Raw genomic sequence first — 25466 nt, forward strand, 5'->3', positions numbered from 1 at the left:
AGGCTCTAGGGAACAGTCGGGGGGTGTCCCTGGAGAGAGGGTCTGAGTTTGCGGGGGTGAGGTGGGAGAATTGCAACAACAGCCTACGTGTGCTGGTCTCAGGCTGCTGTGATAATCTTCATCGCAGTCCTATGAGATGGTAACTAGACCCATTTAAGTTAGGAGGAGAGGGAGGTTCAGTCAGACAGGAAGGGGAGGTGCCCAGGCCCGACAGCTGGATCTAGGATCGGAATCCACCTAGTGGGACAACACTTGCGAGGGTATGAATCTCTGGGTGTGTTTCTTGGGGTGAATATGTGGCTGTGATCCAGGTCTCTTGAGGTGTGCTTTTGTGGGTGTTTGGATGGGTGCACCTGGGGGTAAGGATGTGCGTTTTGGGGAGATTGTGGGTATAACTGTGGATGTCCAGCTGACCTGGGTGTTGATGGGCAGGGCAGATCGTGTAGACAAGCCCCTTCCTTTGCTGTGCTCAGACCCACTGGAACTCCCAGCCTGGCCACCCTCTTCCCTCTTGGCCCCCAGCAGGGCAGAGGGTATCCCAGGGAACTGGGACTGCCCTTGTGGGGGGCGTCTTACCTAGTGGCCACTACTCTGGAGGGGCTGGGAGAGATGAGGAGGGGACCCCGCAGATGTACAGGGACCCCTGTTCAAGAAGGTCTTTCTGGGAGTGCTTGCTGCCGTACGGCACAGTGCTCCTTGGCAGACAGCTGCGGCCCCGGGTGCTGGGGAGCTCAGGACTCCATCCAAGGTTAGGGCTCCGGACTGTGTGCTCCAGCCGCTCTCCTGGCCACCCCAGCCCTGAGGGCAAGCCCTGGTACCAGTCTCTGCCGGCTCCAGCTTTCCCCTCCCCCTCTATTCTCTTTCCATCTCTCTTCCATTATGGGTCTCTCTCTATTTATCCCCCTCTGTCCTCTGTCTTTTCTTTACCGCGGCCCCTTAGTCTGTGACCCTTTCTGACGATCGCTATCCGTTAGAACCTGGCCCACTGTTCGACTTACTGTCTCCGAAGGTCTCCTGTCTGTCCCTCGGCTTGTCTCTGTTTGTCTCTCCCTGCCCCCCCCCCCCCCCCCCCCCCCGGCGCCTTGCCTCTGGCAGGGTTGGGCCCGCCCACCCCCAGGACCCCAGGTTCAGGATGGGTGGCGGAGGTTTTGCCGGGTCCCCCGGCTGGAGGACGGTGGGGCCGGGCCACTTCGCCCCGCGCCGCCCCGCGCCTGGCACTGGGCATGCCCCGGGCGCTTCTATATAAAGCGGCGCCGCCTCGGCCGGACGCTGTGCCGCCGCCGCCGCCGAGTCCCGCCGGGTCCGCGCCGCCCGCCGAGCCCGGCAGAGCCCCGCCGAGCCGCTGCCGCCCGCCAGGTACCCCGGCTGCTGCCCGCGCCCCGGGGAGAGCCAGGGAGGGGGCTGCGGGGCAGGGGCCGCGGGGACGGGACCTTGAGCGCCCGCGCCCCCCAGCGGGACCCGCGACACCGCCTGCACACCCCTCCCAGACGTGCGCACACACGCGCGGGGACCCGGCGCGCCCCCCGCTGGAAGGGCTGAGCGCCAGGACCCCCGGCCCTGCCCCGCGCAGCTTGGGATGTGTGAGCTTGGGGTGCGGGCCCTATGGGGTCCGGGCGTCAGCAATCCCTCTGCTTCCTTGGGGTGGGGGTGGGGCAGCCTTGGACACCTCCTGGCTGGGACAGGAGAGCCGCGCGCGGTCGCGGCCACCTCTCTGACCCAGAGTCTTAGGGGCTGGGCTCTGCAGTAGAGATCCGACCGCCCTGACTCCCTCCTCTGTCTCTCTCTGTCAGTCTCTTCCATCAGTCTCTCAGCCTCTCCACCTCTGAGATGGTGAGTCTCCTCTGGTCCCTCCCCACCAAAGCCCAAGACCCTAATCAGAGGGAGGGCCCGGAGGGCGGCATCGGCGCGTAGAAGCCTAGCCCTGGGGCTGCCTGTGCGGACAGACCCGTGACCAGCTGCGCACACACCCCTTGACCGCCCACTCTGTGTGCCATGGGACAAGCAGCTGCTGTGTGCCAGGCACTGCCTCTCTCCCCCATCAGCTCTGGGAGGCGGGCACTCTTGGTCCCCTTTGGCATTCATTCAACCTGCAACTTATTATTACCATGCGCCCTGCCCCATTCTAAGTTTGGGAACATAGCAGTGAACCCATTCTGGGCTCTTAGGGGACTCAGCTCCTAAGAAAGGGCACCAAGCCTCAGAAGTTGGCACCGGCGAACCGAGATTCCAGGCCAGGTCTGAGGCCCAGACCTCTGCCCTCCCGGCTGCCTGCAGTATGCTGTCTCGCAATGACCATGGTGATTCTCTAGGTCCGAGCCTCATCAGTACCCCGGGGGGGGGGACAGGGCAGGCACCAGGCACTCACAAGTCCCAAAGAAACCTCACGACTTGTCCAAGGAGGCCCAGCCTGTCCCCCGGAGGACAGGCCTACCTGTGTCTGCATGTGTGTTCACAGTGAGCTTCTGAGCAGCCTCATTTGGGAGTCAGCCAGCCTCAGAGAGGGGCAGGGTGTAAGATTTCATCTAAAGTGAGCATTTCCATGACTCAGAACATCTGAAAAGAAGGGCACCAGCTTCTTCCTTACTGATGCCTGGCCCAGGACTGGGCGTATGGTAGATTCTCCAGCTACTTGGAGATGACCGTGGACCAGCTTCACCCACATATTTAGGTCTCAGCAGAACTCCACGGTGGTACCTGGGTCACTGAGGCCAGAGAAAAGAGAGCAGCCCAAGAGAGATTGCTTGGTTCATTCGTTCACTTATTCTTCAGTCATCAAACATTGAGCAGCTACAGCGTGCCAGGGCTGTTTTAGGTCCCAGGGCTGCCTCGATAAACAAAACCGGCAAAAAACCTCTGCCCCTCTGAACCAAGCTGGGGCAGACCTGGGCGTGGGATGAGGGGGCAGTGATCCAGCCAGCAGTGCATTGCTTTCTGCTCCCACCCGCTGGGGCACTGCACATACAGTTTACAAAGCACTCCCACTTACATGTTCCTGGTGACAGGCCTTCATCCCCCAACCCAACCCAACCTCTTTTGTTCCTAGGACAGTGTCTGCCCAAGGTTAGGAGAGTGGGGGACTTACACCCTTGGGTGACTTAATATGCCCCTTGCCCACCTTGCCCAAGACCCACCACTTCTGCCTCCCTCAGCTGTCCCTGGATCCGCTGGGTCCCGAGTGTGACTCCCCCCTGGGCTCCAAGGACCTGGAAGAAGAGGAGGGCCCATGGGGTGGGGGCTCTGGCCTGCCACCCCCAGGCTGCTTCCATGGTTCCTGGCGCCATGACGTGGCCCTGGACTGCAAGGGCTCCCCCGAGGGGGCGGAGGCCCGGGCCTGGACTGTCTACTACTACAGTCTCCTGCAGAGCTGTCTGCAGCAAGCTGGCCTTCCGGAGACCCAAGACCGCAGCCAGGTGCCCCGCACAGGTGCCTGAGGGCTCCATGGAGGGGGGCACCCCTGGGGGGGAGGGGGCACCCCTAGGAGGAGGGAGGCACCCTCAGCCCAGCCTGCTTCCCATCCCTGTCAAGGTTGGCCCCTTCCCCTAGGCTCTGGCTTGGTCTGAAGCCAGGGAGACAAGGCCAGTCAACCTCTGGAAGGCAGGCATTTCAAAGGGCATCTAGCACCAGTAAAGTCAGAGACCACGGCTTCCCTCCCACCCCCAGAAAATCCAGCCCTGGGATTTGCAATCCATGTTCTGTGGAGCCAGAGCTTCTACAGAAGTGTCTTGGCAGCTGCTGTGGAGGCAGCTAGCAGCTGGGACCCAGGACTCCTCCTCTGCTTTATCTGTTTTATGTATCAGGCAGCCACAAAAGATTTTGTGTGGACAGAGGGCTTACAGCTAGAGTGCGTGAACATCACAGACTGGGCCCCATTGTACAGACTGGGAAAGTGAGGTGCAGAGACTCCTCCCCCCACCGCACAGGGACCAAGGGTCACACAGAAAGTCAGTGGCAGAGCTCAGGCTAGAACCCACGTCTCCAGTCACCCAGCCTCCAGTGCCTTCTGGGCCAGCTGCAGAGGGAGGGAGCTAGTCTCAGAGGGCTAGGCGGGCAGGCAGCTTCCCCTTAGCTCTCCAGCTTCCTCTGTCCCCTTTACTTTTCTCGTCCGATACCCCGGGAGGACCTGGGGGTCCAAGGGTGAGGGCAGGGCTATGGGGGTGGGGAAAGGTGGGCGGAAAGAGAGCAAGGGGAGCCCCTGGTGAGCTTGGCAACGTTCTCTTCCTCAAGGCTGTCCTGGGGCGGAGGTGACCTTGTGCATTCTGGGATCCCCCAGCACCTTTCTGTCTCTGCTGCTGGAGGGTGGGGTCCAGAGCCCGGGTGAGTGTGTGCCCAAGTTCCCCCACCCCCTCCTGCAGAAAGGGCAGCCCTGCCCTGGCCCGGCCACATCCCAAAATACCCGCCAACCCTGGCAACTGCCTGCATTCCACCGGCCCAGCTGCCCTACTCCGAGTGGGGGTGGGTTCTGGGAGCAGCTGCCCCCGACTACCCAGGGGCCCAGGCTGGAGGTGGAGGGCATGGGGGCATTAAGCCTTCCCTGGTCAGCAACCCTCCTCCCTCTGCCCACAGGAAACATGCTCCTTTGCCTGTCCCCTGCTTGGCTGACAAAGGTGCCAGCACCAGGGCAGCCGGGCGAGGCAGCCCTGCTGGTCTCCAAGGCCGTGAGCTTCCACCCGGGGGGCCTGACATTCCTGGACGATTTTGTCCCCCCTCGCCGTGCCACCTACTTCCTGGCGGGCCTGGGGCTGGGGCCTGGCCGGGGTCGAGAGGCAGCTGAGCTCGCTCGCGACCTGACCTGCCCCACAGGAGCCTCAGCCGAGCTGGCCCGGCTGCTGGAGGACCGGCTGCTGACGAGGCGATTGCTAGCTCGGCAGGGTGACGTGGCTGTACCAGCTACCCTGGCTTTCACCTACAAGCCGCCGGCACTGCTGAGGGGAGGGGATGCCAGCCCGGGACTACGGCTGGTGGAGCTGAATGGCAAAGAGGGCCAAGAGACACTGGTGAAGGAGGAAGTAGGGGCTTTTCTGCACTCTGAGGCCCTGGGTGATGCCCTGCAGGTAACAGGCTCTGCCCCCGAGATTGTGCAGAGGCCAGCAGGAGGGGACCCGTGGAGGGTTACCGGGTCCTGCTGGGAAGCGGTCCCCAACTTTGAGCCCTACCACTGCCCCATCTCTGTGGTAATCCCCTGCCTTCTTACCTCAGTTTACTCATTAGCTTCTGTGGTATGAGCGTCCCACCCTGCATGTACGTGGGGTGGTTGAGGAGGCCCCCTTCCCCTGCCTGTTGCAGGTAGCCACGAAGCCCAGTGGCTGGCGCTGGAGGGGGCGGCAGGCAATGCGTCTGTATCCCCGAGCTGAGCTGGGCCCAGTGGTGGACACAGTGCTGGCATTGCTGGAGAAACTAGAGGAGGAGGAGAGTGTCCTGGTGGAGGCTGTATGCCCACCTGCCCAGCTGCCCTTCCCAGGTGAGAGCCACCTGTGCCAGCCAGAGGGAGAGCATGGCTCGGCCTCCTGGCTGCTCTGTGCTCAGGCCTCACCGTCTTCCCCCAGGCAGCCCCCTGCCTGGCCCTGAGCTGGCTCTGCGTATCTGTGCTGTGGTCTGTCGGACACAGGGTGACAGGCCCCTGCTGAGCAAGGTGAGCATGGCTCAGGTCCAGGTCATGCCCCTGCTGCCACACCCCAGCCCAGTTCCACTGAGCTGATGACGGCTTCTGGGCAGAGAGAGGACAAAATCTTGGGGGGGGGGGCGGTGGAGGATTTTGGTTGCCTCTGGGAGGACTTCATCTGACACTTTCCCTCCTCTCCAACCCTTCCTGTGCTCCTCCCACATCCGGAGCCCTACTTGGTATCCCATGCTGGGTACCAGGGCCCAGGGCTGAAACCTCTTCCCAGAGAGCTCTTCCCTACAGAAGAGGCTGACCCAGGGTCCCTGACAAACCTCCAGGGCCTGGAGCCCTTTAGGAGAGAGGCTTAGGGACCCTCCTAGGTACACAGCTCTGGGCCAAGCTGAGAGGGAGAGACTCAACCTTGCCCTCAGGGAGCTCTAGGGCTAAGCCCACCAGGGTGGGACAGGCCCCCAGGGCTGTAGGCACTAGGAACAAGCATGCTTAGAGCCCTTAGGGAGCAGAGGCCCCAGCTGGGCCTGGAAGCCTGGGTAGAGTCCCCCCAGGGGGACCAGACGGGCAGTGTAAGTCACATTGGAGGACAGGACTTGAATGTCCAGTGAGGGCTGTGGCCTGGATCGTGGCATAGGGGAAGGTGTGCTGGGGCCGGGGACAGTCCCGGGCGGACTCCTCCTGGACCAGCCCCCTGAGCCGCACCTTGCCCAGGTGGTGTGCAGCGTGGGCCGTGGGGACCGGCCTCTGCGGCACCAGAGCTCCTTGCCACGGACGCTGGAGGCGGCGCTGGCCCAGTGCGGCCTGGGTGAGGCTTCGCAGGTGGCAGTCGTGCGGCAGCGCGTCAAGGCGGCGGCCGAGGCCGCGCTAGCCGCCGTGCTGACCCTGGAGGCCGGCCTGAGCGCTGAGCAGCGCGGCGGGCGCCAGGTCCGCACTGACTTCCTTGGTGAGTGCAGGCCGCCCGGGACGGGGACGGGAGGAGAGGGACCCGAGGCCCGCACTGAGCCCGCGCCCCCTGCCCGGCCCAGGGGTGGACTTCGCCCTGACGGTGGCCGGCCGCGCGCTGACCCCCGTGGCCCTGGAGCTGAACGGAGGCCTGTGTCTGGAGGCGTGCGGCGCTCTCGAAGGGCTGTGGGCCGCGCCGCGCCCGGGGCTGGCGGCCGAGGAGGCGGCGGCCGCGCCGCTGGTGGAGACGATGCTGCGGCGCTCGGCGCGCTGCCTCATGGAGGGAAAACAGCTGCTGCTGCTCGGCGCGGGCGGTTTCAGCAAGAAGTTCGTGTGGGAGGCGGCGCTCGACTACGGGCTCAAGGTGGGCGGGGCGGGGCGGGGCGGGGCGGGGCTCAAAGTTCTGGTCTGAGTGGTGGAGGCAGGGCCCGGGGCGGGGCCAGGGGCGGTGTTGGCCTTGGGGCGGGGCCTGCGCGGGGCGATCTAGCCGGGGGCCTGGAGCCCAAGCGTAGGGGCGGGGCCTGTCGCCCCGTCCAGGTTAGGAGTCTCAACTTTTTCCCGCCCCTAGTTGAATTTTGTCCCTGCTAGGAGTAAAAGGCCACTCGGGACACCAGACCAGCAGTCCCAAGCCCTAACCCTGGTGGTTTCCCTACGAACCCTGGTGGTTTCCCTACGAACCCTGGTGGTTCCCTACAAACCCTGGCCAGACTGAGCCTGCCAGTGGGAAAGATTCCGCCAGCCCTCTCTGCCACCCCTCCCATCTAGATGACACCCGCCCCTCCTCCTGCAGCCATCTTTCCTCTGGCTAAACCTTAGTGAGCTCCCAGGTTAAGCACTGCCTCCTCTAGGTTGCCTTCCCTACCCTCTTGGCTGGATTAGGTGTCCCACCTCTGTACCTTCTACTCAATCATCAACAAATATGTTTTGAGCGCGTAGCACTGGTGAAGCTGTCTCCCCTGAGGGCCAGGACCATGTTCTAGGCCCCATCCTATTGCCCAGCGCCCAGCACAAGCTGATCTCGGTGTGTTGCCGCCCTGTGGTTTCTGCAGCTGCACCTGGTGGACTCAGACCCCAACCACTTTGCGTCCCAGCTGGTGCAGACCTTCATCCACTTCGATATAACAGAGCACCAGAGGGATGAGGAGAACGCACGGGTGCTGGCGGAGCTGGTGCGGGCACGCGGTCTGCAGCTAGACGGCTGCTTTTCCTACTGGGATGACTGCCTGGTGCTCACGGCCTTGCTCTGCCAGGAGCTGGGTCTGCCCTGCAACCCGCCAGCCGCCATGCACCTGGCTAAGCAGAAGAGCCGCACCCAGCTGCACTTGTTGTGCCACCATGGCCCACCCTGGCCCGCACCCTCCCTCTATGCTGTGCCCTGCTGCCCACTGGAGAGCGAGGCCGACGTGGACAGGGCTGTCCGCCAGGTGCCCCTGCCAGGTGTCATGAAGCTGGAGTTTGGGGCGGGTGCAGTGGGTGTACGGCTGGTGGAGGACGCGTCGCAGTGCCATGAGCACTTTTCCCGGATCACCCGAGACCTGCAGGGCGAGGCCGACCACCCCGGCATCGGTCTAGGCTGGGGCAATGCCATGCTGCTGATGGAGTTCATCGAGGGCACCGAGCACGATGTGGATCTGGTGTTGTTTGGGGGGAGACTGCTGGCTGCCTTCGTCTCCGACAATGGCCCCACACGGCTGCCTGGCTTCACTGAGACAGCGGCCTGCATGCCCACTGGGCTGGCACCGGAGCAGGAGGCGCAGCTGGTGCAGGCAGCCTTCCGCTGTTGCCTGGGCTGCGGGCTGCTGGATGGGGTCTTCAACGTGGAGCTCAAGCTGACTAGGGCTGGGCCGCGGCTCATCGAGATCAACCCCCGCATGGGTGGCTTCTACCTGCGAGACTGGATCCTGGAGCTTTATGGTGTGGACCTGCTGCTTGCTGCTGCTATGGTGGCCTGCGGCCTGCGGCCTGCCTTGCCTGCCCACCCACGCGCCCGTGGCCACCTGGTGGGTGTCATGTGCCTGGTGTCCCAGCACTTGCAGGTGCTGCGTTCCACCGCCAGCCGCGAGACCCTGCAGGCTCTTCACGACCAGGGCCTGCTGCGTCTCAATCTGCTGGAGGAGACCCTTGTGCCTGGAGAATACGAGGAGCCCTACTGCAGTGTGGCCTGTGCTGGGCCCAGCCCGGCCGAGGCCCGTCTCCGCCTGTTGGGCCTCTGCCAGGGCCTGGGCATCGATGGGCCCCACTATCCCGTTGCCTACTTCTTGTCCCACTTCAAATAGTGCTGGGGCCAGAGGGCGGGGCCAAGTGCTGGAGGGGATGCGGTGGTGCCCTCTGCTCCCTGGTGCTCTCCCTGCTTCTCTTCCCATGGCCCTGCCCCAACCGTTGGAGAGGTCTGGTCCCCTCCAAGGCCCCAGGTCTGTTCCAGAGCGGCAGGGCTATTTTGACACCACAGCCTCCTGGACTTGAGGGGCCACAAAAGAAGTAGCTGGTGGGCTGCTTGTCCTCCCGAAGGCCCCAGTCCAGCCCATAGCTTCCCAGGACTCTAGTCATGGAGAAGCAACAACAGCTGCACACACACACAGACACACACACACACCCTGCCCCCAGGTTAGTTCGAGTGGGCCCAAACCCAGCGCATCCTTCCCACCCCTCCAGGTCTGTCTCTTCCTGCTGCCTACAGGAGAGAACCTGGCCTCTGGCTTTGGACAAATCCCAAGAAAATCTGAGACTAAACCCCTCGTCCTCCTACTCTCACCCCCTCATTTAACAAATTCTAGATAGTTCTGGAGCCTGCTGACAATGTTTGGCAGTGCCCCACCTGCCTCATTTGGCCTGAGCAGTAGAAGCAGGTGACTTGGGGTCAGTAATAACCATCTCCCCTCCAGGCAGACACTATTGCCCCATTCTACAGAAAAGGAAACAGGCTCAGAGAGGAAAAGCCACTGCCTCGATGTCATACCACAGTGGATGAAGAGTCGAGGGACAAGATGCAAGGTCCAGGTTTCTGCTTTTACTAAGTTGTACCTGCCCACTCAGCTTCCAGGCCCCACTCACCTCCTATATGTGGCCCTGAGACATGTGAACACCCCTCCCGTGCACTATGCACCTTATCCACCAAGCTTTGGTGCTTTGGCCTCAGGCACACCTAACCAGCATTGGCAGAGGAGACTCTACACTCCCTTCCTCATTCAGGGGAGGCTGCTTTAAGAACTCTGCCTCTGTGCTGCACAGGGGCTGTGGACAGCTCCATAAGCGTCCCTCTCCAAATAAAGGCTTATGGACTAGTGAAACGTCCAGAGTCTGGGATAGGTTCTTGCGACTTGGCCAACACTTCTCAAGCTCAGGTAGACAGGGGATGGGGAAGGGGGAGGGAGAGGTAGTTACGGGATACCTGTAGCGTCTAGAGCTAAGGATAAACTGCCACATTGACCAGGCCTCTGGGTTGACCTTTGGCGAGGAGCCTGCCAGGGGCACCTACACCAGGACCCAAACCCGAGGGAGGAATTACAACGAGGGCCACACCCAACCAGATAACCCTCCTCCAGCCTGGAGACCCTGAATTCTGTCCATTTGAGCTCATATCTAGCCTCCCCTGTCCAACTGGAATGCACACCCAGACAGCTTCCAAAAATCAGAACTCATCCAAGGCCTGGTCTGGCCCAGTTCACACTCCCAGAGTCCCATCCAACAAGAATCCATCCCCAAATCTAAACTCACGGACTAGGTTTGGTGTTTTCATTATTGTAGTGTCACCAAACACAAGTTCGTGTGTCTGACGCACAGCACAAGCCCATAATTACGGGTGGATCAGTGAGACCCAAACCCTTTCCGGCAGGAATCTGGCAACAAAGCCCAGCAGTGAGCTGAGCACGGAGCAGTAGACGCTGACTTGAGGGTCCTCGAGCGGGAGGCACGTTAGAGACCGTGATGCAGCAGCCGGCTCCCTTACAGAGGCGAACAGAGATATATACTCGACCCGCCTCTCTCTACCACCCAGACAACCTGGCAGCGTAGGGCTCCAACAGGGCTGGGAATTGCATTTACACTCACACCTGCATGCACTTCGACTCTGCCCCGTCCAAAGTCAAAGTCGCCCCAGAACCAAAATGATCGGCTTCCAGGAGGCCCTTGTCCTGTGCCACCCCGGAGGAAGCTGTGCTGGGAAGACTGAGGGGCCCGCGGAAGAAGGTTCGTGGGGCTTAGCACCCCGGCACTCAGGAACTACCATTCCCGAGATGCCTTGTGACGGACGCCAACTTTTCTCGCCGCCAGCTCGCGGGAGGGGCAGTCTCTTGCGTCATCGGCGCGCGAGACCGCAGTCGCGGAGTGATGACGTAAGACCCGGGCCGGTCTGTCAGTCATAGCGCTGCTAGGTAAGCGCCTGGGAGCCCGCGGGGCCGGCGCAGGCATGGCGGCGGTGTTTGACCTGGACCTGGAGACGGAGGAAGGCAGCGAGGGCGAGGGCGAGCCAGAGTTCAGCCCCGCGGTGAGTGGTCCGCCCGGGCGCAGCTCGATCCCGGCTCGATCCCATCATCCAGGCGGTGGGATCAATCGTGCGACCCCCGCCCCGCCACCCGCCCCCAGAGTGGGCTCCTCTCCTGCAGACCCCGGTCTGTCTAAGATCCCGGCCACTATTAGGTTCTGACCCTACCTTCACCCCCACCTGTCTTGCAGGCCCCCAGCCCTTCCCCTGCGTCTCCCTTTCCTGCCCTCGCCTCTCCTCCGCAGTCCTGGCCCATCGCCTGCCAGCTCCCATTCGTCACCCTTTCCACGCCTGGGCCAAGCAGTCCAGCTTGGGGGGAGGGAGCCTGGCACCTCCCTTGGCTCTTACCCCTCGGTTTCTCACAGGACGTGTGTCCCCTTGCCGAGTTGAGGGCGGCTGGCCTGGAGTGAGTGAGGGTTGTGTTGGGGGAGGAGGGAATGGGCTGGGGAAGGGGACCTGAGGAGCATTGGAGCTTGCGCCCGTTAACTTCTTGTGTCCACAGGCCTGTGGGACACTATGAAGAGGTGGAGCTGACTGAGAGCAGTGTGAACCCGGGCCCTGAGCGCATCGGGCCCCACTGCTTCGAGCTGCTGCGCGTGCTGGGCAAGGGGAACTATGGCAAGGTACCGGCCCTCCTCCTTCCTCACTGGCCTCACAGCCTTAGTCTTGCTGCACCAAAGGGTCTCAAAACAAATTAGACTTATAGAGACTTCTGTGGCGGTCCAGTGCTTCCAATGCAGGGGGCAGGGATTCGATCCTTGGTCGGGGAACTAAGATCGCACATGCCCCGCAGCCAAAAAGTTAAAAGAAAAAAAAGTTTGACTTGTACATCCTCTTAGAATCGGACTTGAAATCTTTACCGCCCCACTCCTGGGTGGGCCTCTCGGTCCCAGTACCAGAGCTTCAGGGTAGGGCTTTTTGAAGATAGAATATGGAGAGGGAGGTTGATCCTGTCTCCCCTGCCCTGCAGGTGTTCCAGGTGCGAAAGGTGCAGGGCACCAATGTGGGCAGAATATATGCCATGAAAGTCCTGAGGAAGGTGAGTCATTCGTTCAGCCGACAGATCCTCACCCAGTGGCTGCCATTCCCAATGTACTACAGTGGCCTTTGGGAGACAGCAGTGAACGTAGTGGAGGAGATGGCCACTATCTTGAGCACTTGCTTGTTTATTGTCAGTAGCAATTACATTGTTCCGCAGTATATTCTCAACCATGGGCAGTATTGCCTCCCAGGCAACGTCTGGCAATGTTGGCAGTGTCGATGTACATTTCTGAGTCACGACTAGAGAGGGGCTGCCACAGGCATCCAGTGGGTCGAGCCCAGGGATTCTGCTAAAGGTCTTACAATGCAAAAGACAGCCCCCCACGGCAAAGAATTATCTGCCCCAAATGTCATGAATGTGGAAGTTGAGAAACACGGTGCTACTAGAATAAACCAATCCCTGGAAAGGATGGTTGCTGATAGCTGCAGAATTATGGAGAAATACAATGGGGTGATAGAGAATGGCTGAAGGGTAATGGCTGGAGGGACTGAGGGAGTCCTGGGGGCCCACCTTCTAACTGATCCCTGCCTCTGCAGGCCAAAATTGTGCGCAACGCCAAGGACACGGCACACACGCGGGCTGAGCGGAACATTCTAGAGTCAGTGAAGCACCCCTTCATTGTGGAACTGGCCTATGCCTTCCAGACTGGTGGCAAACTCTACCTCATCCTGGAGTGCCTCAGTGGTATGAGTGCGGGCCCATCTGGGGTGTGGGCAAGGCCAGGGAACCAGCACAGGGAGCTCTGGGGGGAGCTGGGAGAGACGTGGTATGTAGAATGGCCAGGGGGGCCCCACCTCATCCATCCCTCTGTCCGTTCGTTCATTCATTCATTCATTCAGCAAACGTCTGTCCAGTGCCTCTTGTATCCCTCACCGGTGTTGGGGGTGGATGGGAATGGTGGGAGTTTGTATAGATGTCCAGAGGGTTGTTTTGTCCATTTCCAGTAGCCCTTCATGTGCTGGTCGCCCCTTCTGTGTGCCCTGCATCCAGTCAGATCCCAATCCAGACGGTTCATTCTCTGCAGTGTCCTCTATCCTCTCTGCTCTCTTGGGCGGAGGGGAGGCGTCACAGTTGTTTCTTAACTGGCCTCAAAGCCTCCAGCTCACCCTCTTCCTAGTGTCTCCTCCACCAACTTCCAGGGTCATCGTCTCAGAGCACGGGATTGCCCCCAACACTCCTACTCAGAATTCCATGGCTCCCTGCAACTGCCCGGATCAAGCCTGGCCTCCTTGGCCTGGTGTCCCCTGCTCGCCATGAAGCGATCCGGGCCTGCTTTTCCTACTGACCCCATCTGTCCCGATGAGCCCTGGGAGCTTCATTTCCTGTGCTCCATCTCTGCATCCCCTTTAAGTCTCACCGCTGCCAGGGACTTTCTCTGTCCCCTCACGCTGGGGTTAACTGTGTCCTCCTGTCTCCTCTGTGAAGGTTTTGGTAGGCTCTCAGGGCCGTTGCCTCAGTCTGGCACATTGGAGCAGCTGTGTGCGTGTCTGTCTCCCCAGTAGACTGAGCGTCCTGCGGGCAGTGGCTGGGGCTCCTCACCTCTGTCCCCAGCTTCACCCAGCACAGGGCCAGGCACCGAGTAGGCGTCGGTAGACGTTTGCTGAATTGAATTGAGTCCCCACGGCAGCTCTGGGAGGCAGGTAGGGCGGGAATTACGAGCCCCACTCTCCCCGAGAAGAAACCAAGGCTCGGCGAGCAGAGGAGCTTGGTCCCAGCACACAGCTGCTGACATGTTTGTGTCACAGGCGGCGAGCTCTTCACACATCTGGAGCGAGAGGGCATCTTCCTGGAAGACACGGCCTGGTGGGTGTTACCTCCAGCCTCTCTCCTGAGGGGGTCCAGGGACCCCTCCCCACCAGGGCCTGGCTCCACCCCCCCCACCCCCCCCCCGTTGCCTTCACCCTGTCCTGTCTCTGCAGTTTCTACCTGTCAGAGATCACACTGGCCCTGGGCCATCTCCACTCCCAAGGCATCATCTACCGGGATCTCAAACCTGAGAACATCATGCTCAACAGCCAGGGTGCGCATGTGTGGGGAGGGCTGAGCCCCGCGGGGTGGCCCGGGGTCCTGACCGACCCGCCCTAACATTCTTCCCCAGGCCACATCAAACTGACGGACTTCGGCCTCTGCAAGGAGTCGATTCACGAGGGTGCCGTCACCCACACCTTCTGCGGCACCATCGAGTACATGTAAGCGGCAGCCGGCTGGGCCCAGGGGTCGGGAGGACAACCGGGCAGGGCTCGGCCTGACTGACGGTTCCACCCGGCCCCCAGGGCCCCTGAGGTTCTGGTGCGCAGTGGCCACAACCGGGCGGTGGACTGGTGGAGCTTGGGGGCCCTGATGTACGACATGCTCACTGGATCGGCAAGTCCGGCCTCCTCGGGAGGGTGGGCATGGGGGCGGGAGGAGGGCCCCCTCCCGGGGCAGGGGCGGGCCCGGTGGGAGGCCCGCAAGGCTCCTCTCACCCTCTGCCTTCTCCAGCCACCCTTCACTGCAGAGAACCGGAAGAAAACCATGGATAAGATCATCAGAGGGAAGCTGGAGCTGCCCGCCTACCTCACCCCAGATGCCCGGGACCTCGTCAAAAAGGTGGGCTCCCTCCTGCCCTTGGTCCAGCCCCCGTCTCTTCTCCCAGGCCCTGCATAGGCTCCTGAGTCTCCCTGGGCCAGGGTTGCTGGAGCTCCCCACTCCCCTTCCCCCACCTGTACGATGTCCCTTTGGGACGAGGAGCATTGGCTGTGAGGTGTGAGACGTCAGCTCTGGCGCGGACCAGCTGCCGACCTTGGCCAGGTCCCTAGTCTGAGTCCTACTCAGCGAGGCCTGCACCACGCACTAGCCGCTCTCCTCAAAAAGTCGGTCACTGGGGATCAAAGTGGGAGGCTAGGCACCCCATCCAGATTGTGAGTTGGATCCCCACGAATGTGCCCTGGGGTGGTGCCAGCAAAGGCTTTGTGGAGAAGGGGCCATGGGACCAAACCTTGGAAATCCTGAGGGTGTCAGTAGGTGGAGACCACACTCCAGGGCCCCCAGCGCAAGCCACGACCCCTTTCTCACCTTTCCCCACCCCCTGGGGCCACTCGGAAGCAATCGGTACCTCCGCCCGAGACCCTCACCCCCTGCCCTTGTCCTGCAGTTTCTGAAGCGGAATCCCAGCCAACGTATCGGGGGTGGCCCCGGGGACGCCGCTGATGTGCAGGTGGGTCTGGGACCATTACGAGGGGACAGGGCTGAGCCCCCAGGGGTGTCTGGGTGCAGGGGGCAGGGCCCTAGAGCAGAGGGGGTTTCTGAGGGAGCCACGGAGCGTGAAATGTTGGCACGTTTGGGGGCACTCTGCCCACAGAGGCACCCCTTCTTCCGGCACGTTAACTGGGATGACCTCTTGGCCCGCCGAGTGGACCCCCCTTTCCGGCCGTCCCTGGTGAGTGGAGGTCCCACTGGCCTGGGGGCGGGTGGAGGCTCCTGTCCTGGACACCCCTGACTCTCCCCCTGGGGTGCCCACAGCAGTCGGAGGAGGATGTGAGCCAGTTTGACTCCCACTTCACGAGGCAGACGCCGGTGGACAGTCCAGACGACACGGCCCTCAGTGAGAGCGCCAACCAGGCCTTCCTGGTGAGGTCTGGGGGCCTGAGGGTTACAGGGACTCGGGCAGGGGTGTGGCCAAGGAGCGGTGGACCCTGAGCTTTGCCTGGCCCCGCCTCTGCCCCCTAGGGCTTCACGTACGTGGCGCCCTCCGTCCTGGACAGCATCAAGGAGGGCTCCTCCCTCCAGCCCAAGCTGCGCTCCCCCAGGCGCCTCAACGGCAGCCCCTGGACCCCCATCAGGTACCGCGGGGCGGGGGTCGTTCTAGCTTTGGCTCTGCCGTCAACCCCAGGGCTGCCTTGGCCGTCTCTGAACCAGCCTCAGCCTCTGTTTCTCCGTCTACCATGGGGACTTCTATGGCAGGGGCCGCCTGGGTGGGCACTTGACTGCATCCTGGGCCCGTGCCAGTAAATGCTGACTCTGCCTCGGTTTCCCCTGCAGCCCCCTGAAGTTCTCGCCCTTTGAGGGATTCCGGCCCAGCCCCGGCCCACCGGAGCCCCTGGAGCCCCCTCTACCCCCTCTCTTGCTGCCGCCGCCGCCACTACCGCCGCCCTCGAGCACTGCCCCCCTCCCCATCCGACCCCCTTCAGGGACCAAGAAGTCCAAGAAAGGCCGTGGGCGCCCCGGGCGCTAAGAGGGTGGGTAGAGATGAGGGCAGTGGGACCCCGGGCCAGTTCCAGAGACCTGGGGCTGTGCCAAGGGGTACAGGAGCGAGTGTGCGTGAGCGTGTCTCTGCTGGGGGTGGCCGTGCCCCTGAATCATGAACACGAAGGACTGCAGACTACGGCTGCCGGTCGAGGGGGGCTGCCCCCCTGGCCTCCCGCAGTTGAGCTGTGCCCTTGGATTATTAAAGTGTTCAATCATGGCACTGACCTGGTTTCTCCTTTGGACTTCTGGGGCAGGGGCGGGTGGGGTCGTGCCGGGAGGAGTCACTGCTAAGGGATGGGAGGGGCCGTGACAGGACCACAGAACAGCGGCGGGCCGGAGGGGTTTTATTTCAGATGGCTGCCCAGTGCCCCCTGGGGACGGATGGCCTTCCTGGAGGGGCCAGGGATACACAGACTTGGGGACTAGAACTCGTGGCGGGGAGTGACTGTCTGAGGCTCTCCAGGCGGGGGTGTGGGTCACATGCGCCCAGGGCAGGCTGTGTCCAGCCATGGCAGCTCAGGAAGCAGAGGCACAGTGGCCAGGATGTGGCGCCAGGGCTGGCTCCTACAGTGCGGTGACATGGAGGCCCCGGCTCCCAGCCGCCCTAGTGCTGTCGTCCCAGGCCGCGCTACCAGCAAAGGCGTGCAGCTCACTCAGCAGGGCCTCGGCGCTGCCCCCGGAGCCCACCGGCCCCTGGGAGCCGAGGCCCAGGCCCCCTTCGGTGTCATCGTCATAGGCTTCCTCGGCCGGCTCCGGGGCCTGCTGTGGGCTGGGCCCCTCTCCACGCTGCCCCTCTTCCTGGGATTCACGCTCCTCTTGGCCACCACCCAGGTCGCAGTCATCTTCCACGTCCCGCTCATCCTCCTGCCGCTCCGGGTCCTCTTCTGGCGACCCCAGCTCAGCCCGGAGCCAGCGGCCTGGCGGGCTGGCCCAGAGCAGGCGGCGAGTGTGGCCCCACAGCGCGGCGCCCAGGCGGGCCGGGTGGTAGTAGCCCCCCGAGTCCCGGCTCAGGCGGCACCAGGCCAGCGCCAGGCCAGTGGCCAGCAGCAGAAGCAGCAGCAGCAGCAGGACCACGGTGACCGAGGAGCTGGAGCCCGGGCTGTCCTCGGCGCCGCGGCCTGAGCCCAGGGCCCCTGGCAGGGACAGCAGCGTCCAGAGCCCTAGGACGCAGCGCAGGTCCTGGGGGGGAGACAGGAAGGCGCTCATTGCCTGCGGTTGGTGGCCTCTTGGGTAAGATGGGGACAGTCAAGCAGAAAAGCCCTTGTCAGTAAGGCCTCTCCTGGCTCTGTGATGTCCGCCAGCGATGCGTCCTCCTGCCTCTGGCCTCCCTCTCTCCCACTGCACCACGTAAGCCAGCTCCTGCCTGGGGCCTGTGCACCGGCTGTCCCCTCTGTCTGGAATGCTCCATCCCCCCCGAGAGCCACATGGCTCCCTGCTCACCCTGGCTCAAGGCACCTCAGTGCAGCCTAAGCTGGCCTGGATTAGTACCCTGACATTCATCCCCACAGCCCAGCCCTGCTTTACCCTCCTACCCCCTCCCCGACACAGGAGATAACTGCCCGTTTAGTATGCTTATTCTTTTCTCTTCCCCCCAGGAAGATGGGGTTCTTTTTGGCTTAAGCACCTAAACAATTCCTAGCGCTGAGTAGGCACTCAAGAAATATCTGTAGGGACTTCCCTGGTGGCGCAGTGGTTAAGAATCCGCCTGCCAATGCAGGGGACACGGGTTCGAGCCCTGGTCCGGGAAGATCCCACATGCCGCGGAGCAGCTAAGCCTGTGCGCCACGACTACTGAGCCTGCGTGCCACAACTACGTGCCTAGAAACCGTGCTCCGCAACAACAGAAGCCACCGCAATGAGAAGCCCGTGCACCGCAACGAAGAGTAGCAGCCAGAAATAAGTAAATTAATAAAAAAAAAAAAAAAGAAATATCTGTAAAGACTCTGCCCCCAGGAGGAGGGGACGGAAGGGAAGGAAGGCACCTGCAAGGCTGGTGTTGGAGCTGGCTCTTCCTGAGGCCCAGGATGGGGGGACCGAGCCTGAGGCAACTGTGTAGCCTCCATTTGGCCAGGTCCCAGGATGGGGGTCACTGAGACCCCTCTTCCTCCCTCCCAGCCACAGGGACTGCCCCATGGGGACTGCCCTAGCTGCAGCATTTCCGTTCAACTCTCCGTCCCTGGGGCCTCGGGCCTCGCAGGGCCAGGGGCTGGGGCAGGCGGGTGCAGCTGCCAGAGGAAGCCTGCGGTCGGAACAAGGCAGGTCGGGGGGGTGCGTGGGGGGAGGGGTGCCGAGATGCGAGCAAGCCATCTCCCACCCCACACTGTCTGCCCAGGCTCCAGGGATGCGAGTAGAGGCCGTGCCGAGCCCCAGCTCCCGAGCAGAGCAGGTGAGAGTCCACCTGGGGGTCTTGAAGGGGGCTCGGGCATGGAGTGGGGCACTGGGGGGCCACCCCCTGAATCTGAGGGAGGCCCAGGTCTGATGTGAGGTGAGAGGAAGGCCCAGCTTCTGCCCTGGGCTCATGCCAGGTGTCTCGCCTCTGTCCCCTGCCTGGCTGCTCCTGCCCCTGGGCCCGCGGGGGGTCCTTCCTTAGCTCCTGGGGCCTAGACATTCCAGCCCTGACCTCCTGTGGCCCCCACCCCAAGGACCCAGCAGGCTCCAGGCTCACCATCGGTCTGCTGGCCTCTCAGCGCCGGGCGCCCACCTCCAGCCCTGGCCGTGTGGAGCGAGAAATGAGCTTGCGCTCTCGACGCACCTGGGGTTAACTCGGCGCTTCCGCTTCCTGCCCACAACATCCCGCTCAGCCCTCCCTGCAACAGGACCCTCGTCGCTCCCCCACCCCACCCCACCCCCGACCCCGGGGCCTCTCAGAACCACCCTGATCCACACCAGATCCTCACCGGCCTCTCCCTGGGCCAGGCTGGGACTATGGGGGGCAGTGCAGGGGATGTTCACGGTCCCCCAGACCTTTCTCACATTTATGATCCATGGGGGTGCCCTATGTCCCCCCCTCCCAGGGGTCCAGACTTCCTTTCCCAGTCCCACCCTTGCAGCAGAAGGGCAAACCTGGCTTTTAGAAAGAGAATTTTATTTGGAATGAAAATATAGAGCCCATCCCTCCTGCTTCCTCAGGGGAGGGAGCAGGGGGTCTGGGTGGGGGTGGGGGAGATGGTGCCTCAGAGTAGAAGCTCTCCTGGGTACAAAAACCCTCCCCAGTAACAATGCCCAAAGCCAGGCGGTGGCTCCAGCCTAGGCCCACAGGATGGCTCAGGGTGTGGACTGGTCCCTGAACCTGCCCCAGAAACCCTCAGCGGGGGCAGGGGCAGCCAGCCGGAGTCAGTGTGACCCGCCAGCAGAGGCTGAGTGAGAAAGGGGTGGGCGGAGGAGGTGAATGGGGAGTGTCATCCACTGGGCCCAGTTCTAGGCGTCTCCATTTTCCACGCGGCCGAGCTGCTCCTCCAGGCGGCAGATGCGATCCCCCTGCTCCTTGACCAGCGCTCTCAGTGCTCGCAGCTCCTGCATCACCTCCTCCAGCTTCCCAGCCTCCTGCAGGGACATGAGCCGGGGCAGGGGTTTCGGAGCTGCAGCCCTCCCCAAATCTACTATCAGGCAGAGGGGACCTGAGGCCCAGAGAGGGGCAGTGAGTGGTTCAGGCAGGCACAGCAGACCTGGGCAACACCCGAGCTTCCCAACACCACCCTGAGCTGAGGGGCACCTACCCCGGCTCCGGCCAGGCTGCCGCCAGGGGCGGCAATACTGGTGAAGGCAGCAGGCGTGGAGGCCCCCGGGCGGGGGGAGCCAGGGGCCGCGGCGGGCCGGCTGTCTGATAACACGTTGCGCCGGTTGACCTTCAGGTCCCGCTGTTTGCTGGGCACGTAGGCTTCCCGCAGGGAGATGAGGATGGGGTTGGCATCCCGCCCGCTCACCCACTCCTCTGCCTCCAGGGCCGCCTCAGGCCCAGCTGTGTCGGGGTACAGATCATCCTGGAAGAGGTCCGACTGGGCCGGGGGGAGGTCTGGGTCAGCTGGGGCCCACCTGCAGGGTCCTCTCGTCTGGACCCTGAGTGGCCACCTCCTCAACACTCTCCTGGCCTTCAGGCTTGCACCCTGTCAACCCATCTTCCCATGGCCTGACCCCTAGTGACATTTCTAAAGCTCAAATCTGTTCTTTCACTTCCCTCTGGACACCACCGACAGCTTCCTCTGAAGATTCCCCCCACCTTCCCAAGCAGGGGCTACCTACGTGGCTCTGTGGGACTCTGGGAGCCACGTCTGTGCCCTGTGGACAGTGAGTTCCTGGGGCTGGCCCCGTTGAACTCGCCCTCAGCTCTGCTCCCTGGACGTGCCTGGCATGCTACCCTGTGCCCTCAGTAAACGCTGGCTGGAGAGAAATGAAGCACGTTCAAGGCTCTCAGCTGGGGCTCTGAGGCCGAGCCACATGTGGCCGAATCCCCACCTCACAGGAGCCTCCGCTGCAGCCAGACTCCCCGCTCCTTTCCATTCCCACCTCTGTGCTTTCGCCTGGCTTACTACACACCCCTCATTTGGAGGCCCTGCCCCAGCCATGCTGTTGGTCCTGCCTTGCCTCCTACAGGGAGACCTCCAAGGCTGCCCGGTATCTGTCTCCTGTGGCTCATGCAGAGTGAGACCTCAGTTCACCCTGTGTCTCATCCCTGCCTGGCCCTCGCTGGGCACGCTGGCATCTATCCAGCCCGCTGACTACACCCACACTCGGCCATGTCCCATTCACAAGCCTCACCTTGGTCACCCCTGTGTGGTCTGTCTGCTAGAAAGGGAGTGGGTGGGCAGGGAACCAGGTGGCCTCACCTTTCGTGGCACAGTCATGACAATGGGCTCACACTTGCGCTCATGCAGTTTGTAGAACCTGGGAAAGGGCGGGGAGGGAGGACCCATGGGTGGAACCTGCCCCCTACCAGCTCTCCCAGCTCCCTCTGCCCTCCCCTTCCAGTCCTTACCCGGGCCCCTCCCACAGGCTGACTCCTGACCCCGGGGCCCCCCTGGGCCAGTTCCTGCTCCCGAGGAGCCCCCTACATCCACCTTCTTACCGGGCAATCTCGCACTTGCTGACCTCCAAGCCCCTCTTGGGCATGCTGCCCATGCCCCTCTGGGGCTCTTTGCTGGTGAACGTGTTCAGGAAGTGGATGTAGGGGGGCTCGTCTGTGATCTCAAAGTACCGGATGCTGGAGTCACCCTGCAGGGTGGGAGGGGCCAGGGGTCAGCACCTGGGCCTGCCTATCTCTTCCCTGTCCCCAGCAGCCCTGCCCAGCTCTACCTTGCCGCAGACGTAGACCACGTTGGTGTCAGGGTCGTAGAAGGGCAACAGAGCCCCGTTGCTAGAGTCCAACTCCTGCAGGGCCATGGGCTCCCCGAAGTTTTCCTGGCACATGGGTTGAGGGGCAGTCAGGCCAGGCCAGAACCTGCCCTCTCCCCTCACTGTCCTAACCCCTCACTGGGACTGGCCCCAGCTAGCCTCACAAGCTGGCTGGCACTGCCCCTACCACTGCCACCCTTTGCCCACACGGTGTAGCCCTGCCAGGCCCTCCTGGCTCCCCTCCCTCCACTCCCACGGTCCCATTTTCCCCGCCTACTCCAGGCCTTCAGACTACGGCCAGGCCACCAAGCAAGTACTGAGAAAGCCCCCACCACGTGGGAGCCAGGGGTGCCGGGCAGCGCTAGCTGCTGTCTCAGAGGGGCCCCCGGAGGTCGCCAGACAGAAGGTTAAGCCTGTGGGACAGAGCACGTCACAGGAAAGGCTGGAAGCCTTCCGGGAGAAGGGGACCTCTGCACTGGGCCTCGAAGGACAGCCGAGTGTTAACAGACAAGCAAAGGAGGGAAGGGCCTTTCAGGGGCAAGAACACTGTGGGCAGACACGGAGGCAGATGGAGGCAGTGGGGGAAGCCAGAGAGCAGTGGGCAGGGAGAGGAGAGGCTGGCAGGGCTCCAGGTCCTGGGTGCCTCAGGTGCCAGGCTGAGAACCTGGGAACGACAGGCCTCTCCAGGTAACCCCGCCCTCCTCGCCCAGGGTGGAGCCCGTCTTGAGGCTACCCGCTTGGGCCGGCCGGGCCACTCACTGGGTCCCAGAGAGCCAGCTGCCGCTCGCTCATGCGGCTGAAGCCCGTGGTGAACACCTTGCCGTCTGCCAGGAAGATGGCCCGCATGGGCCGGGCCCCCTCGTGAGCCTTCTCCCGCTCCTGCTGGGGAGATGGAGCGGTCAGTGTGGAGCCCCAAGAGAGCCCCTCGGCCAGTCTGCGGCCATCCTCACCCTCCAGGGCCACGTACCGTCACCAGAGTCCCCCGGCGGGGGTCAATGATGCGCACGCTCTTGTCCTTGCACGCGGTGCAGAAGAGACTGCCGTTGCGGTTCCAGCTGACGTTGTAGATGAGGTCGGGGTGCAGGCTGTCCAGGCGGTACAGCTCCTCCGCCGTGCCCACGTTCCAGATGAGCACCACGTTGTCGCAGCCTGCCGAGCGGGGGGCCATCAGCTCTGACCACCCTCCTGGGACCCGACCCGGCACTTGACCTCTGTGGGCCTCAACCTTCCTGGGTGTCAGACGGGCCTGGGAGAGGGTGTGGGATGCTGCGGAGCTGTGCGCATCGAGGGGCAGGGCAGGGGCAGCGGTGCAGACCTGCGCTAAGCAGCACGTTGCGGGCCGTCGGGTGCCAGGTGACGATGCCCACTCGCTTGGTGTGCCCCTCTAGCACCACCACCGGCTCTGTCAGAGGGGAGACCAGCCCGTTCTCCGGGATCTGCCACACCTGGGGAGGGGTGGGGAGGGCAGATGAGGCCCCTGCTTGGCCCCGCTGCCAGGAGCCTTGAGCCACATCTGCGACCCCCGCCCCATCACAGCCCCATGCCTCACCATGACCGTGCAGTCCTCCGAGCCGCTGGCGATGACTTCGTCATTGTGGGGACACCAGTCGATGTCCAGGACAGGTCCTGTGTGTCCGCACACTGTCGGGTAGGCCTTGTCAATGCGGCCGGTCTGCAGGCATGAGGGGGGCAGTCAAGGGGGACCCAAGATGCCCAGGCTCCATCCCTCCCAGAACTTCAGCCCTCCCCTCTGTGGACAGGGAATGATGTGGTTGGCCTGGCCCACAGGTGGCCCAGATGTGACTCTCACCCTGCCTCCTCCTGACCCACCTCTTCCTCACAGGTGTCACCAGGTGAGCAGGATATGTTTGTTGCCTCTGACCCTGACTCTGTGGCAATAAAAAACAGGCTTTCCCTATCGGTGCTAACACCTCCCAGACGGTAAATGTGGATTACGACACCTGCCGGGCAGCGTGGGGATGGGCAAATTATGGGTTGTGAAGGGAGCAGAGAGACCTGGCAGATGCGACCAAGCTGGCTCCAGTCTCCTCCCAGCCCCGATGGGGCCCACCTTGCTTAGGGGGAGCACCAGGAAGGCGCCTCCACCGCTGGCCTCCACAATCACTGCCAGGAACTTGGGGTTGACGGCACAGAAGGTGCTGTCCCAGGTGACACGGGACACTCGAATGTCCTCATAGCACTGGTCATTCTTGACAGGCTGCCCGAACACGTGTCGGAATTTGCTCTGCCGAACCACTTTGCGGAACATGACTGCAGGGTGGGGAAGCGGAGGTCAGCCTCTGCCCATCCCAACAACCCCCAAGCCTCCCAGCACTGCACGAAGGGAGTGGGGAGGATGCGACAGGGCGCCTGTGCCTGATAACCTGCCTGGCTCCCGGTTTCCCAAGTCACAGGACAGGGTCACAGGGCTGACCTGGCCGCCTCTCCCCAAGGGAGGATCTGAAGGCAGAAATGCATTGACCTCCTGCAGAACCACTGCTGAGTCCTGAGGGGCTCTGCTGGACGCTACCCAGGGCGTCTCCCCGGCCTCTGGTATGCGTGTGGAGGAGGGGGAAGGTGCCCGAGCCAGTGCAAGCTTAGCTCCTTGGTGGGTCCTAGTCAGTTCCCAGCAGGCTCCTTCCTGCCCAGGATTTGGAAGCAGGGTGATGGGGAGGACAGACAGAGGAGGCCAGAATGATCTCCGTTGTGGGTCCGCGCTAGGCCACAGTTCTGGGTCCCACGGAATGTGCAGTGCCTGCAGGAATGTGCAGGGAGCCCCAAGCCGGTCCAGGGGGCCGGGCAGGACTGGGCGGGGGTCGGGACGCCGCTCCCAGCCACAGAGCATCCCAGAGAGCCCTCAAAGCGGGGGTCCAAGGTGAAGCAGGAGCCCAACTTCAAGGATCCCGGTCTGGCAGGGGAGACGCTGAGCGGCCAGGGGGAGTTGGGACTGAGGGTGGGGCGCCGCGGAGGGGAAGGGCTCTTCGGACTCGCGACCCCCACCCCAGCCCCCTGCGGCTCTGCCCCCGAAGTCCCGCCCAACCCCCCGCCTGCGCCCCCAGCCCCGGCCCGTCGCGCTCACCAGGGACGCCTGGAGGCTGCTGCACCGTCCTCGGGTGGCTCCGTATCCCAGTCTCTGGGAAGCAGGAAGCGGGAATCAGGAAGTGACAGAGGAGAGAGGGGCGGGGGGCGGGGGCGGGGCGGGGGCTCAAGGGGGCGGGGCCGAGGTCACGCGCGGAGGGGCGGGGCGGGAGGCTGTGAGCTGTTTCCTGGCAGGCGGGAGCCAGGAGTGCGGGGCCGGAGCCCCACGGGGCTCAGGGGCGGGACCTGGGCGGGGCCTGAGAGAGCTCCGCCCCGCTGCCCTCCAGGTCCCTCTGGGGCAAAGGGTCAGGGGCAGCGGCAGGGGCCGGGATGGGAATGGGGCCGTAGTGCGGCAGCCTGGCGGCAGACCCGGACCCCTTCCCCATCTTGCTCCCCCTGTCCGCGTCCTCAGGAGTCGCCAGGATTGGGTGGAGCCCGCCCTCCCAATCCCCCACCTCAATGCGTACTTCCCGGTCGAGTCCACCTCAACTCGAAATATAGTATCTAGTCGGACAGGCGATATATTCACGTGCCTCAAGTTACAAAGGTACGTACTCTTGGTACAATGTAAATAAAACAGTGGTGTTTTAGGGGGCGAGTGGAAGGCCCAGCCCTCTCATTCTCCCCGGTGGACACCTTTGGGTCCTGCCTGGCCTCCTTATTAAAAAGAGAAATAGGGCCATGACCTCCAGACCCCTCAAACCTTCCTTGCTTTCCTCAACCATCTCCCACCGAGGCCTGGAGGTCTGTCCACAGAT

The 25466-nt window shown here is 63.0% G+C and overlaps 3 protein-coding genes across 9 annotated transcripts; 1 reads left to right on the plus strand and 2 right to left on the minus strand.

Moving 5' to 3' along the window:
* Nucleotides 1–1301: 1301 nt before the first annotated feature.
* Nucleotides 1302–16519, plus strand: RPS6KB2 (ribosomal protein S6 kinase B2). Of its 6 annotated transcripts, XM_032640067.1 has the most exons (23): nt 1302–1356; nt 1791–1830; nt 3150–3423; nt 4225–5051; nt 5284–5458; nt 5544–5629; nt 6323–6554; nt 6637–6917; nt 7603–8553; nt 11225–11439; nt 11536–11656; nt 12004–12072; nt 12612–12759; nt 13821–13878; nt 13995–14095; nt 14174–14264; nt 14349–14439; nt 14557–14664; nt 15209–15271; nt 15416–15493; nt 15577–15684; nt 15784–15896; nt 16096–16519. In XM_032640067.1, the coding sequence occupies exons 2-23, from the start codon at nt 1828–1830 to the stop codon at nt 16286–16288; spliced, it is 4386 nt and encodes a 1461-aa protein (XP_032495958.1). In that variant the 5' UTR covers nt 1302–1356; nt 1791–1827; the 3' UTR covers nt 16289–16519. The 6 variants fall into 6 exon arrangements, 4 of the variants coding, with proteins under 4 accessions (XP_032495958.1, XP_032495959.1, XP_032495960.1 ...); XM_032640068.1 differs by lacking the exons at nt 1302–1356; nt 1791–1830 and having other exon boundaries at nt 3162–3423; nt 4225–4314; nt 4564–5051; XR_004351083.1 differs by lacking the exons at nt 15577–15684; nt 15784–15896; nt 16096–16519 and having other exon boundaries at nt 14349–14417.
* A 110-nt stretch (nt 16520–16629) lies between these two features.
* PTPRCAP (protein tyrosine phosphatase receptor type C associated protein) lies at nt 16630–19084 on the minus strand. Its single transcript, XM_032641005.1, has 2 exons — nt 18968–19084; nt 16630–17481 (listed from the first exon to the last, which is right to left on the minus strand). Exons 1-2 carry the CDS (start codon nt 18968–18970, stop codon nt 16867–16869), a joined length of 618 nt encoding a protein of 205 aa, XP_032496896.1. The 5' UTR covers nt 18971–19084; the 3' UTR covers nt 16630–16866.
* A 282-nt stretch (nt 19085–19366) lies between these two features.
* On the minus strand, nt 19367–24794 carry CORO1B (coronin 1B). Of its 2 annotated transcripts, XM_032641002.1 has the most exons (12): nt 24710–24788; nt 24019–24090; nt 23702–23901; nt 23180–23302; nt 22946–23075; nt 22598–22779; nt 22390–22509; nt 21592–21696; nt 21365–21510; nt 21126–21183; nt 20019–20297; nt 19367–19845 (listed from the first exon to the last, which is right to left on the minus strand). In XM_032641002.1, exons 3-12 carry the CDS (start codon nt 23897–23899, stop codon nt 19720–19722), a joined length of 1467 nt encoding a protein of 488 aa, XP_032496893.1. In that variant the 5' UTR covers nt 23900–23901; nt 24019–24090; nt 24710–24788; the 3' UTR covers nt 19367–19719. The 2 variants fall into 2 exon arrangements, with proteins under 2 accessions (XP_032496893.1, XP_032496891.1); XM_032641000.1 differs by lacking the exon at nt 24019–24090 and having other exon boundaries at nt 24710–24794.
* Between the last annotated feature and the right edge of the window lie 672 nt (nt 24795–25466).

The sequence above is a fragment of the Phocoena sinus genome, chromosome 8, assembly GCF_008692025.1.
Source record: "Phocoena sinus isolate mPhoSin1 chromosome 8, mPhoSin1.pri, whole genome shotgun sequence".
NCBI lineage: Eukaryota > Metazoa > Chordata > Mammalia > Artiodactyla > Phocoenidae > Phocoena > Phocoena sinus.